The following is a 14,305-nucleotide window of genomic DNA, read 5'->3' on the forward strand; positions in this document are numbered from 1 at the left end:
GGAAGTTTTGTGAATTTGGACATAAGAAGCCTTCCGTTTGGCCCCAAATGCTGGCAGCCCTCTTAAAAAGTGAAAACATTAAAAACCAGATGATCTCATAGGTCTTTTCTACCCCTGAAACAGATGGTGTGATTCACATACGTTTGACATAAATGTACCAGGTTGTGATGACTTGCCTCATTATGCTCAGCTGAAGAGTGGATTAATGGGCAATAATTTGCTGAGAATGTAAAGCATGACCTCCAATTAAAACAGAAGGTGGGAGTGGGTTGTCTCATGGTTAAAGCAATGAACTATGACTCAAGGTTCTGAGTTTCTAATCACAGATCTGTAACCCTGTATGTGACAATAGGAGGCTTGCTGTGAGACCTTCAAGACTACCCTTAATATGTATGTGCTGGTCACCCATCCTTAAAAGCATTGTCATAAGTCCTCTCTCTGAGAACAGTGTGGGTGGTAATTAATGGCTAATAACACTAAAGAGAGAGGCATCAGTAAAGATGCTAAATCCAAATGTCTATGATACCTTAGCGAGTATTCAGGCTATTACCTAGAGATGCTAGAAATATGCAAGTTCCACAGTTTCCAGAAGGTCTCTCTGTTGCTTTCCCCCTTCAAGTCAACCATCTACCCTATCCAGCACTGTGCAACAGACTTTCTGCCATACATGATGGAAATATTTTGTTTACTCTGTTCAGCAGCAGCTACCACTTGCAGATACTGAGCACTTGAAATATGCCGGGTGAGGCTGAGGAACTACATTTTACATTTACTTTAATTTTAATTAGTTGAAATGTATATGTAAATAGCCAGATCTGGCTAATAGCAACCATACTGCACCATACTGCTTTAGCTAATTCAAACCTCCTCAAAGCATCTGCATGAAGGTGCGGCTGAAAAGGTAGTAGAAATTAACTAATTAGTCTTTATGCTCAAAACAGGTGTTTTTTCCTTTTTTTTTCTCCCCCCAAGTTGGTGGGAGAGTGGCTGCAACCAGAGTCTGAAGTGCAAGATTACCAAAACCAAACCAATAATAGTCTCCCCACATGTCTGTACCATTTCCCTCTCTTTTCACAGGCATTAAAATAAGACATCTCAACTCATTAACAAAAAACTAAGCTAGACTGCTTTCTTCTAAAGCAAAACTTTCCGATACAAACATGGGAAAATAACTAGTAAGAAGAGGTTCAAGAGAAACAGAAGGCTCACTCTACTATTTTTGGATCACCTCCGAGGAGACCTCCAGAAGCACCGGCAGGCACTCTGCCACAGATTATTCTTTGTCAAGAGCTGCTCATGATCCCCAGCTCTGCTCACCTCTGTTGTTCGAACTCCGCTCCCCTCCCCTCCCTGGCGACACATGGCCACGATACCCCATGAGTGAAAATCACGTGCTGTCTCCCACTCCCTCCAGACGTAGCATGTCTTTTCTTTTCCACCTCTTTCATATAAATTCTGTGGCAGGAAACCGTGCATGCATACTATGCAAAACTTTGAGATCTTACTTACCCACCTTCCCCCTGCAATCCCATGGCCAAAGAGGAGTTTGAACAGTGGCTGTTCTCCCTAATCCATCCTTACCCTTGAAATGAACTTTCTCAAAACTCCACATGTATAAAGAATGTATTCTTCCTACATGCTTTAGATTATTTCCCTGCCTTGTGTATCTATCTTTTTTCCCTTGAAAGGTGCATTTCTCAGATATTCTAAGCTCTGATACTGGAACAGGGGTCTGGTCACAGTAATTCTCCTTGTGCACTGCCTAGCCTGTGTCTGTTGCCATTAGGGGCTTAATCAATGCTTCCTCAGGGTGGATAAGACTCTTGGACTCTATGGGATTTTTAAAGCTTTTGGGTTTTAAGGTACTTTTTTCAGTTCAACATATTCCAGAAAACAATACATCTTTTGCCCCTGTAGGATTTGTTGAGAGGAGTGGATTAGGCTTGGTTCTTTTGGGGAAGGACTTCAGAACTGGTCATCTATTTCTCAGGTAGATGTCATGATTATTGGAAGGTTAGGAAAACAGCTTTGACCTCAGCCAGCAGTTGCCTGATTGGCACAAGAGGAAGAAAGTTACTGATAATACATTCCCGGTCCCCATTTTCTCAAAAGTGAAATGGAAAAAGAATAAACATCTTTATTCCTGAAACAGCAACAGTGCCCTGCAAAAAGACTGGTATGTAGGACTACCAAGACTGCGTGAGGAACTTTGCAGCTCATTCCAGTTGGGAGCCAGTTGAAAGTAAGACCCAGGAAGAACAATGGCTCCTCACAGCCACCTGCCCACTAGTCTCCTGACTTCTAGGTTCACCTCCTTGCCCATGTATTTTCTAAGATTATTTTAAAACAGACAATCATTCATTCCACTCCCCGTGTCATTCTTAACTGAAAAATTAGAGTGTAAATACATACAAATTTAATTAAAATTTGAGGCTCACCTAGTAATAATAAAAGTGCTGCCTCTTTTCCAAGTTAAAAAGCCTACAACAATAACGTAGTGTTCTCAAAGCGAGTACGTGGGTCAGCTACATCAGCATCACCTGGGAACTTGTTAGAAATGTAAATCCTTGCGCCCCACCCCAGGAGAAACTCTGGGGGCAGGGCCCAGCAATCTGTGTTCATAAAAAAGATAACCTCCGTGTGATTCTGCACCAACATGTGAGAACTGCTGCTTTAAACCAATGTGGAAATCATCAGAACTACTCAATTTTGTACTTGAAGTGTACTAAACAAGTATCCCTAAGATGTCAAATCTTTCCCGATTCCATAAATAAGGTCTGGCCCAACGGTAAACATGTCCAGCCAAGAATCCCTAGTTCTGAATTCTAACTGATTTGCGTGTTGTGCTGCCTGGGATCGGGTCGAGCCTCCCCTACATCCCCCAGGAGGCTCCACGAGGGTCTGAGATGGGCAGGCACTTCTGAGCTGAGCCACCTGTGCTCATCTGCTTCCTGGTGGGAGACGCAGGGGTTCAAAGTGGGCACAGAGGGGGGAACAGTGAATCTGTTCATAGATGGAATCTATGAATTTTCCATCGATTTTAATAATTCCTTTTTTGAGGGGAACCAATATATAGTATTTTTCAATCACTATTTGACAAATCACAATCCAAAAAAAGACAGTGCTTATAAGATTTTTTTAAAAAAATGGGCATCTTTGCAGATAACCGCTCGTGAGCTGCATGAAACCGTGCACCCTTCAGGCTGAGAATGGTGATGACAGAGGGCAGCATTCTAGAGAATTCACGGTCCATGTGTGTGTCTGCTTACCCCCCGCCCAGATCCCTGACCCCCAATCACAAATACTTCCTAACCAGTATCTTCCAGTCACAGACATTCTGGCCTTAAATCCTGTCCTTTCCTAGTCCCTCACAACTACCCTCCAATTGTAAGGGGGATTATTACACTCTATCATCCACATGATCCAAAGGCTTTCAAATTTCTGTTTGATAACAGTGTTTGCTCATGTAACCTTGTCTTTGTGTGCCCTACGAACACAAGGGCAGAAGAATGTCAAAGCACCAGAGGCACAGTAGCATTTTGTGAGATTTCTCATCACAGGAACAACCTCCATCCTAAGAGAAATGGAAATGCAAACTCTCCTCCTTAACTTTTCTCACTTGAAATCACGCCTCTCATCACGACCTATTACACCCACACAGTCATGTGCCATAGGCACTGCACACGGTCTCCAACATTTCAAAGGCTCAAAAGATATTTTTAAAGCCAAAATACAATCTAGGTTGCTATTCCACAAAGCAACTTTTTAAGGAAGAACAAAGTAATAGATTTTTATGCATGTGGGTAGTTAGCGAACTCACCAAAAGATTGAATGCAGCTGTCGATGAGATCGTCCAGGCTGGCTCCTTTGGCTAAATGTCCCAGAGACACCATCATGCGGAACTGGGTGATCTGGGCCAGGCTGGGATGAGAAGGGAAGGGGCTGCTGGCTGACTTCGTCTCTAGTTTTGCTTTAGTGGCAGCTCTGCAGCCATGAGAAGGTTTCCTGGGGAAAGAGGGGAGGCAGTGAGTGCAAGCCAAGCAGCCAGGGGACAGACAGACTGGCAGCTCCAAGCTCTGAAGGCAGATTGGGCAGGAAAGGAGTAGAGATAAGACAATTAATCCTGAGAGTTGGGCTGATAGAAGACATACCCCTCCCACTTGGCAAATGCACCAAACGGACTGGTTGGCTGTTAAAGAGACATCTCCCAAGCAAATAATAAGGTAAGATTTCAGGGCTGCAACGAGGGCTCTTCAGTCTGGGATTAGAATTGCTTTGGCGTGCTGGCTCTGGCTCCTGAACCAGAGAGGCAGAGGCCAGGCCATGTAGGTAGTCCTTAGCTCCTACCAAGATTTTAGCTGGAAGTCCACTGACTTGGGTCTGAAGCACTGTTTTATTTGGTCTCATCTTCAACTAAATTCATTCATCTTGAGCAATACCAGAGATGCTGCAGAAGGTCAGGTGGCCTCAAAAACACCTGTGAACTTTAGGGGAGAAGTCAAAGACTAAGGACCCATGTGCAAGGGAGAGGATTTACAGTGGAGGTGTTCAGATTTTCAGCTAATCTTGCCTTTCTCACAAATCTTGAAGATTCTGTTTTCCATTGTTGATAATACTGGCAATCATTATATGTCAGTTTTTACCACTAAATATTATCATTCTATCAAGTCCTTAATTGGGGAATACTGATTTAAAAAAAAAAAGCAGAGCTTATGTGAGCTTTATTTCAGAACTGAATGTAAAAGGAGAAGTCTGGATCTGGAAATGGCTTAGGAATCCAATAGGTCACCTATGTTCTCTCTCAGCTTTTGTCTTTGGTCATGACCTCATCAGTACAGGTCAAGTTGTTTGCAAAATGATGAAGTATTTTACTTTCTTTCCTATTTAGACACACAGATGCATATCTATAATCTTTTCAGGTTTAATAGTGATGGTTGTCGTTGCTGGTTAACTTCTTTGAACATGTAATTAATTCTGTGGCTTTGGTTATTTCAGAGTTTACGACCGAAGAGAAGACAAAAAAATTTGTACCTCAGATCCATAACTTTAGCTACTATTTATTTTGATAAACACGTAAGGGCATTAGTTAATAAGTACTTATTCTATTAGTAAGACACTGTGATAGGCCAGAGGGGAAGGGGACTGGAGTGAGACAGTCTATGTGAGGTACTCTGTAAACTGTAAGACATACTCCTTACATTAGTTATTGCTGCTGTTGTAGAAAGGTAAACTAGACGTTCCTTAATTCAAAAATCTAGTTGGAGAATCAGACCTACACCATGAAAAGACAGCTCTATAAATCTTAAGTGTCCTGTGGGTGTCAAGCGTAAGAAGCGTGATGTTCTCAGAAGAGAGAGAACCAGTTCCAGGTGGAGTGTTGGGGGAAGCTGCTCCAGTAAGATATAATCTCATCCCTCAGAAGGGGCTGAAATGCTTTGATCAAAATGAAATGCTGGGGGCACACATGGATTCTCTGCTAAAAGAGAGTGTACTGATCTACGGGCCACCCTCTACACAGCCAGACTAGTGGAGGGAAGACCATGCCCTCTGATCTGTTTCAAACTAGCTCCATGGCGCTGGTCCGGCAGTGACCACTGGACTCTGCTTTTGGCCTGGGGTGGGCCCAGTGAAATTGCATCAACAATTGGCTACTCAGAATCTACTAACCCACGGAAGTGATTTCTGAAAGATCAAGTTGGTGTTACAGGACTTAAGTTTCTGACCATTACTGATTTTTATCCAGGCCCTGTGATAACCCCACGATCAGATCAGTATCTGAAATCAAGAGAAAGTAATAATGACCATAATGAACTTAGCACCTATGATATCACATGCACTGTACTGGGAGGTTTAAATGATTTTTAAAGCCTATACCCCAGAAAGAGATCACCTTCATTACATGAAGTTGAAACTGAATCTAAAAGCTGCTAAATGACATAGCCACGGCTGTACAGCTCATATGTGCTAGATCTGGGATTTGTACCTGATGCCTCTCTGGCTTTATTTGATAAGTATTTACTATGCTTGGGACCATACAACTTTCACTACATTAGAATTAGAAGGAGACTGCCACAGAGAGCCTGAAAAGTTTAAGACTCAAAAATCATCCAAAAGCATAGCTGATAACATAAAGTCTCCACCTCATACCCTCCTGTGGGCCCCTGGAACAGTCTTCAGAGCTGGGCAGGCTCTTGATGGTCACGTTCCAAACTTTCATATACATATGTGGAGGTCCAGGCTCAGAAAGGCAATGCCACTGGAGCAGAGGCTGGTAGACGCCGGGCCTCCTGCGCCCCACGCTTTGTTCGCCAGCTAGGCTCCCTTCCCCTCCTATAAGTACAGACAACTCTCTAAACCTGGTGCTCGTTGTCCAGTGTTGGAAACACTTCTGCCTCCGTTGCTGCCTTTCCACCACGAAGACCCCCACCAAGGCAAAGGCGGGAAAGATGAAAACAAAGTCCTTCTCAAGAGAAGTCTTTTTCTCTTAGGACTTCCAAAGAGAGGCGGCCACTGGACTCAACCACAGGCCACAAGCCCTATCTCCATATACAGCTCTTTCCCCTGGGGCTGGGAGGTGTTAATCTCTGTCTCTCAACTGTGGGATCCAGGAAACATTCCATTTTCTCTCTCGGTTGGTGGCATCGACCACTGAGGATTCTGAAAAGTGCGCTGGCTCTAATTCTGGTAATGCTCCCTAATGTCAGCCATAGGGGAAACCACTTTGGCTCACAAGGTGATTCTTAGAGGCAGATGCTTTTATCAGAACTAAGAGGGAACTAAGGGGTAGATCCACACAGAAAGAAAAAGAGTGTGAAGGGAGTATTTAGGGTAGGGGGAAGGGAAGGTGAGAAATGTAATCTCGGAGAATGGAGGCCAAAGAGAGGCACAGTTTGGGCCCAAGACACCAGGAAGAAGAGATGCTACTAAAAACCACACTGCATCCCGAGAGGTCTGGGAAGATAGGGTTATCTGCGCCATAAAGTAGGAAACTCGGCTCTTTGGCTGCTCAGTCTCTTGACTGCTGCTTCCTGACAAACCTTCAAACCACTCGGTCTTCTGGTGAAAGGTCTACAGATAAGGATGTACAAAATGTTTCATTATAGGTAGATCAAGGAGTATTTAAAAATCATAGAAAGAATATTCTAAGTCTCCAAAGGCATATTTTTAAAGGACTGGAGCCAAATGTTCCCATGTAAATTAACACATAAAATAAAAAAATAAGGCCAGAGAGAAACACATTAACTTGAAGGGGTTTTCTGAGACTATGAGTGGCCAAGGCTGCATGGAATTTGCCTCAGGAAGCAAGGAGGCGGTGGAAACTCTGACCTGGCTCAAGTGAAATCCTCTCCAGCACAGGTGACTCAGCAGAGGGCACACACTTTCAGGTTGAACTTTTTAGGAAAACTAGCCAAGAAGAGTGAGTTAAGCGATGAAACGGAGGAATGAGAACACAGACTTCCACAACTTTCTCTGCAGAAGATGGCTTTGGTTGGCTTCTGGTTAGGATTCTTTCCAGTCCTGTCCTCTCCCTCAGCCCTCTAATGTATACTCAGTTTAACTTACAGACACCCCTCCCCTCAATCTAGGGAAGGTGCAGGGCTGCACCCTGGGGCAAACACCGTCAGGGTGCCCGAGTGCAGAAAGGGCCAAGAACCTTCGGCTCCAAAAAGTCCAGCAGAGCAAAGCTTCCTGCCTCTCGCGGGCATGTCTGTGCGGGCCGGTCACACTAGAGTCCACGTGGAGGAAGTTGGGAAGAGCACACTGGTGTGCTGTGACCAGGCCCTCCCTGCTCTAAGGGGGCACACTCAAAGTTGCCTGCCACCCCCCCCCCCAGGCCTCTTTCCCCTGCCAAAAGACTGCACTACCACACTAACTTCATCTTCGAGACGCTCCTAACACATCTCTCTAGAATCGCAGTGGGGGTGGAGGGGCGCATAGTTTCCACCCAGAAGGCTGTATGTTTCAGGGACCGCCACTCGCTCCCTGCAAACGGCCGCTGGCCTTTCCGGGCCCTGCCCCGGATCCGCAGGGCAGGGACAGGCCGGCAGGTGGCGCTGCCGGAGCCCCGGGACCGCAGCAGGTGCGGGTGGTACGGAAAGTCCGCGAGTGGGAGAGACCCAGGTGCCGGACGCCGGGGAGCCGGGACCGGGTGGGGAGGGCCGTCGGTGCAACTCCGGAGCTCGTGGCGCGCACGACCCAGCTCCCCGCCTCTCTTGCCCGGCCGCCCGCTTCCCCGGACTTGAGCCGAGACCCTGGCCTGCCGCCGCCCGGACCCCGGGTCAGCAACTTCCCGTAGAAGGAGGCACCCACGTCGCCCGCCCCACTCACCCCCTCCCCCCCGCCCCCTGAGAGGGCTCGCGGGGTCGCCCGCCCCAAGGAAGGAAGACGGCGCCGCCGAGGCCCCGGGCCCCTACTCACCTCGGAGCCTCTCTCGCCTTGCCCAGGGTGCCCATGGCCGCGGCCGGCGCTCCCGCGGCCGCCTCACCTAGCGCGGCGGGACGGGCTCGGCGGGGCGCGGCGCATCGCCACCGCCGCCGCCGCCTGCCGGGCCCCTCCGCCCCCGGCCGCCCACACGCCGCTCTCGCAGCCGGCGAGCCCGCCCGAGGCGCACCCGCAAGCACAAAGTTTCTGTGAGCGCGCCCTCTCGCCCTCACGCGCGCGCGCACTCTCTCGCCCGCACCAACCACCTGACACGCGCTGATGCTATCGGTGTAGGAAATGTGTGGCGCTCTCGGGCTGCTCTCCGAAGCCCGCCCCCATCCAGCGCGAGCGCCCGCGGCGCAGCCCGCCGCTCCCGGCCCCCGGGTCAAGTCTGGAGGGGAGCCGAGGGCTGGGGAAGCTCCGGGGGCACCGCGGGGGAGGTGCGAGCCGGGCGGCTCGCTGGGGCCCCCGCCCCCGCATTCCAGTCCTGCCTCGCGGAGGACCCCGGGGCCCTTCGCAGGCCCCCTTGTAAGTGTCAGAGGGCAGCCGGGGCGGGGTAAGGAACTAAAGCTCAGGTGTGGATCTGCCTTAGCCCGCGCCTCCCGGACTTTCTTGGTAGCAATTTGCGGGACTTTGGCCGGAGATTGGCGCCCTGCACTCCCTCGGGAGGCGGCGGGAGCGGAGGTGCGCTCCAGAAGTGTGATCCGTATTTGGCGGGAGACGGCTGGCCGCCTGGCGACTGTGGGTGTGGGAGATGCGGGGGGGGGGGGGGGGGGGGGGGGAGAACTTTCTTACAGCGGACCGAGCCAGGAATGGCGACCTAGCTCTGCTTGTCCAAAAGATAGTGATGGTAACAGCAGCTAACTGATGGAATGCGTTGTGCTAAAGTGCTTTCTATACGTTGCCTCGTTTAAGCCATCCCCCCAAATCCCAAGAAGTCACTGTTTTCGAGATGAGAGGACATGGAGAGTAAGATGCCTCCCACCACACGACTGGTAAACAGCAGAGAGAACTGGGACCTGGGCTGAGATCTGTCTCACTCCCTGTAATCGCTGCTGGGCTGTCCTAATAACACACCCATTATCATCGTTACATGCCTTAACTCCAGCCACAATAATAGGTTTCTTCCCAGCCATAATGTTCTGGACCTTAAAGTCTCCCTCTGTGATGTCATTTCTATATTTCTTCGTGTTTATATGCCAAAAGAAAAGCTTACAAAGGCACATAACCTACAGAAAAAAGTGAGTGAAACGAAAAGTGAAAAATAAGGCATATAAAATGGAGCCAGAAGTGAAAGTCGTGTTTTTGTGTTTTTGTTTTTTTAACGCACCACATAGATCTCCATGCACTTGGTTACAACTGGGACCAAAATTTGTCTCCCAGATTTCTAGTAGTCATGTTCAAAAGGGAGCTTGGTCTAGAATAAAATTTCTGTCACGTGCAAGACAAAAAAAATTACTCAAGAGAGTATCAACTCTTCTTAATAGTAAGACCACAAAGAAATTTCTCCAGAGAATCATCATAAACATTGGGTCACAGCCAAGGTGTCCTCAGTCCAAGCCATGTATATAGAAGGAGCATGTGGATATTTATTAAATATTACATTATGGCAGTTTTCTAGACTATATGGCATATGCATATGTATATATGCTAAATGGATAAACATACCTTTATGTAAATGAAAAATTATATGTAAATATGTGTTCATATCCACATCTATAGATAAATATGCTGTTTGGTGTATACACACAATACTGTGTATCGTGTATATATTTGGTGTATACACACATGTAGGCAGTTGCACACACCTGAACACCAGAGTCTGTTACATATAGAAGTATAGAAATTATTAGTGATTCAGTCGGTAAGCAAGTCTTGCTGAGTTTACTGAAGAAAGAGGCCTGCTTCTGCCTGGAAAGCGTCTTTATCTCTGGCTTCCTGAGAGTGCTGCACTCCACCTGCACCTGACTGTGTCTGAACCCACCTGAGTTCTTTGATGAGGCTTTCTGGTCATTTCTACTTAAACAATTTATCTTTTCTAAACATGTAAAAAATTAGAAGTGAGCTCTATCTCTTTATTCATCTTCTGCTATGTGGTTAGTCTCCCTGGTGTTGTGTGAGGCACCTCTGACCTCAAGAACAAAGTTCTCCATTTCTCTGGTCCTGTCTTCTTCTCCTACCTCTCGGATGGGCTGTAGCCAATACCAACTGTAGTCGTTGAGAGAGGTTGGGGCTCCGTCATTCTTCCTCTGTTCAATCAGGTGTTCTTAACTGATGTCCATGGACCTTTACTTGGCTTTTTTGGTGGGTATGTGCAAAGCCTCTGAAACTAAAAACACCAGTTTTCATCAGATTTTCTAAATGATACATTACTCAAATTAGGCGTTTTTATTTTCTTCCATGACTTCAACAGGACCCATGTGACTTTCGGTCTGAATATTCGATCTTGATATCTAACATTCACACTCACATTTCCAACTGGTCACCTCTTTTCATTGTCCCAGAGGCCATCTCCATGGCGACACGTTGATCTCAGCCCCCATTATCTCTGAATCTGCACATGTGTCATAGACTCATAATTGGCTTCCCTACTTACAGAACCTTCTTTTCTCTGATCCTTCTTTCATATTGCTTTCAGAGTTACCTGATCACGTCATTAGTCTGCTTCCAAACCACTAAGGGATCCCGAGTTGGCTACAGAATAAAGTGCAAACTTGTTAATGGTGTGTGTCTCCACAACCGGACCTTACCTGTCCAGCCTAGCCTCTAGCCATGCCTTCCCAGGCACCTGACCTTTTAGGCGGCACCTCCGTCACTCCTGGTAATGCTGTGCCCTGTGTTCTTACAAGCCTTGGTGCTTTTGCTTGTGAACTTCCTTCCGCCTGCCGTCTCTTTTCACCTGGTAAACACACAAAGGCACAGCTACACCATATATATGGCAAACTGTCAAGTCACCCTAGAGGGGATATACAGGGCTACCTCCCAGGTACAGAGGGGTACAAACCATTCGCAATCTGCCTAGTTGTCCTTGGAGAACCTATGGCCACCACAGCTCTCACTTTCTCTGTTGCTGAACATTCATCCGTTTAAGATATATTCACTGCTTGCCAACTTTGTGTCAGATGCTGTCCGTGGCCTTGAGAATTTGGTAGAGAACAAGACAGATGAGATCCCTGTTCATGCAAGCTCACTAATCCAACAGACAGACAGTAACCAAGTCAACAAATGAACAAATGCACCACGATTTTACATTCTGACTTCCAGGAGCTGCCCCTTCAGAGTCTGGTTACCCCTGTGCTGCTGGGGACACCATGAGGTGTCCCAGTGGAGGCCCCACATGCAACTGAGAGGACAAAGCTGCCACAGCTCCAGAGAGGAGCGAAGAGGGATGGAGAGGGAAGGGAAGGAGCCGATGCGGCATCACGCTTTACTCTCCTGCTGAGTGCTGCTCCTGTTTCTGAGGCACGGAGACTTGGCCTCATTATTTTGTTATGGTGCTGCTGTCCCATGCAGCAGCACACCGGACACTGTGTTCCTGCTGCCGCTCACCTTGGACCAAGGCTGCAGGAACTGCCCACACGAGAAGCAGCCCCTCTTGCTTCGTGCCTATAGACTGGGGGCTTGTGTGGGACCCCTGCTCATTTCTTGGTCCTCAGCATCCTCTCATGGATGCAGAGTCCTGCCTCCCTGGGAGCCTCTCTGTCTATGGGCCAGCTGTTCTGGGCAGTGTTCTCCTTCAGGTACGCCCAGAATTCTTCCAGGGGAATTGTACGAATGTCCTGTTTTTAAAATGGCTCATCTCATATACAGACCCTAGTTGTGAATATCCATTCTTAATTTCAGCCGCTTTGAAGGATGCTGCCGATCTCTGTGAAGTCTCTTCCCAGAGCCCCTTCCCCACAAAGCCATATTTATTTATATTATGCAGCCCATATTTTTGATTTGGAATATATTTTTTTTAGGATGCTAACACAACAAACAAAGAGAAATACATGCTGCCTCATAGCTGTTGCCCTCCTCAGACGGGCGCCCCTGAAGGGCTTTGAACAGAGAAGAAATGGATCTGACTTGTTTCATTAGGGTCATTCAGGTTTCTGGGTTCCAAAGTGACTCATGGGAGGTAAGGATGGAGGTTCTGTGTGGGAGTGGCTTTCATAATTTCCAACTTCTAGGTCTACCAGGTGAGTGGCTTGCAGACTGCTTGGAACATTACCTTGTGATGGGAACTGTAAAGTTACATTTTACACTCTGTGGCTCTGATGTACATTTACACTATGTGTAAAACCAACACACAAGCTGTGTGAAACATAATCCTTTCAAATATATCTTTTTTTTAAGATATGAAATTTATTGTCAAATTGGTTTCCATACAACACCCAGTGCTCATTCAAATATATCTTTTTAATGACCTTAAAAAATGAATGCTGCTCTGGACCCACTGCATTGATCCATTACTAGGCTGGATTCATCGTTTATAAAATATAGTTCTAGATCTACCTGTCGTGATAACAATAGATCTTCTTGGTTACTTCTGGAAAAGGCATCTAGCTGGCTCTGAGTTGGGGAGGGGGGCAGAATCTTAATTTTCATTGTTTCCTCTTTTGTAGCTTTTATTTTTGTATTATGCACAAGCATCTATTCAATAAATAAATCCTATTTTGAATCATTCTGACATAGAGCTTACCTTTTGATTCCGGCCTGAGTGGCTTTAAAAAACCAAAGGCTGGGACCAGCAAAGGTGAGTTGCCGGTGAATCTGCTTTGTTCAAGTTTATATATATATATATATATATATATATATATATATATATATATATATATATATATATATAAAGTCAAAGAGTATATTTTTCACGCATTTCAGCCCTCATACCTCCCGGTAATGTGACCCTGAGCAAGTTAACTTTTCTAGACCTCCATTTTCATGTCTGTGAAAATGGATACAAACAAGGCCTACCTCATGGAACTTTGCTGGTGATGATATGACATGGCCGAGACCTAGCACGTAGCAACCGCTGAGGGATGAGTCGGTGCCAAGTTGTGGGCATACAAAGTGAATGCTTCCAGAACCTAGTAAGTGCCATGCGATGACACCCAAAGGGATAGTACCCTAGCTGTTGATTCACGGGGAACCAGCTTCTTAGAGGAAGTGAGGTCTAGGCTACTATGCAAAGGTTAAGGTGAACAGTGAGCCAAACAGAGAGAGGAGGTGAAGGGCCAGGGAAGGGGAGGGGAGGGGAGAGTCTTTCAGAGAAAAGGAGGATGTGGAAGTAAGGAGGAGGAAGAACAAGTGCTTTGCTGAACTAAGTAGGACACTCAGGAAATTACTCTGATTCTCCCCACCCCCTGCCAATGGATAAATAAGGTTCTCAAGTCTGACTTAATCTTGTTGCCTTGACAGAATCTGAGAGGCTTCACACCTTGACGAGTCCCCCCATGAGCTCTTTAAATCCCCTCCACTTTAGACGTGATTCAATTAACACCACTCCTCAAGTCTGCCTTTGGGTGCTTGAAAGGAACTGTTGAAAAAGGACCGGAGTTAATTAAACTCCAACACCGGGCTCCCTCTCAAATGGCTGGCATTGCAAACAGAATGGCAATAATCTAAATGCTAAAGCTAGTTTTGGAATGCAACCACTATTTTTAAAACTCCTATTGTGTACCTGGCACCGTGTCAGCATCGTTACTGCTTAATAATTTAACCTGTACAAAGACACATGGGTAAAAGCTGGAAAAAAACAGTTCATAGAAAGATTCAAATGGCCTGGACCAGTCAAAGGATGTGGTTTTCTGGGTACAAAAACTGTTTAATACACACTCAAAAAAGCGCTGTGATAAGTATAGGATTGAAATGAAAACTCCTGAATATTAATAGATGCACTTGC

At 46.6% G+C, this 14,305-nt stretch overlaps 1 protein-coding gene across 1 annotated transcript in view; it reads right to left on the reverse strand.

The window, feature by feature from the left end:
- Window positions 1–8,652, reverse strand: part of RASGRP1 (RAS guanyl releasing protein 1) — a 79,994-nt gene extending 71,342 nt beyond the window's left edge. Inside the window, exons 1-2 of the mRNA XM_086710332.1 lie at window positions 8,419–8,652; window positions 3,821–4,005 (exon numbers count right to left, since the gene is read on the reverse strand). Of these exons, the coding sequence (XP_086566458.1) occupies window positions 3,821–4,005; window positions 8,419–8,453 (220 nt within the window). The 5' untranslated portion in view covers window positions 8,454–8,652. The remainder of the gene's footprint in view (window positions 1–3,820; window positions 4,006–8,418) is intronic.
- Window positions 8,653–14,305: the final 5,653 nt, after the last annotated feature.

The sequence above is a fragment of the Puma concolor genome, chromosome B3, assembly GCF_028749965.1.
Source record: "Puma concolor isolate L17-30 chromosome B3, mPumCon1.1.hap2, whole genome shotgun sequence".
NCBI classification, from domain to species: Eukaryota; Metazoa; Chordata; class Mammalia; order Carnivora; family Felidae; genus Puma; species Puma concolor.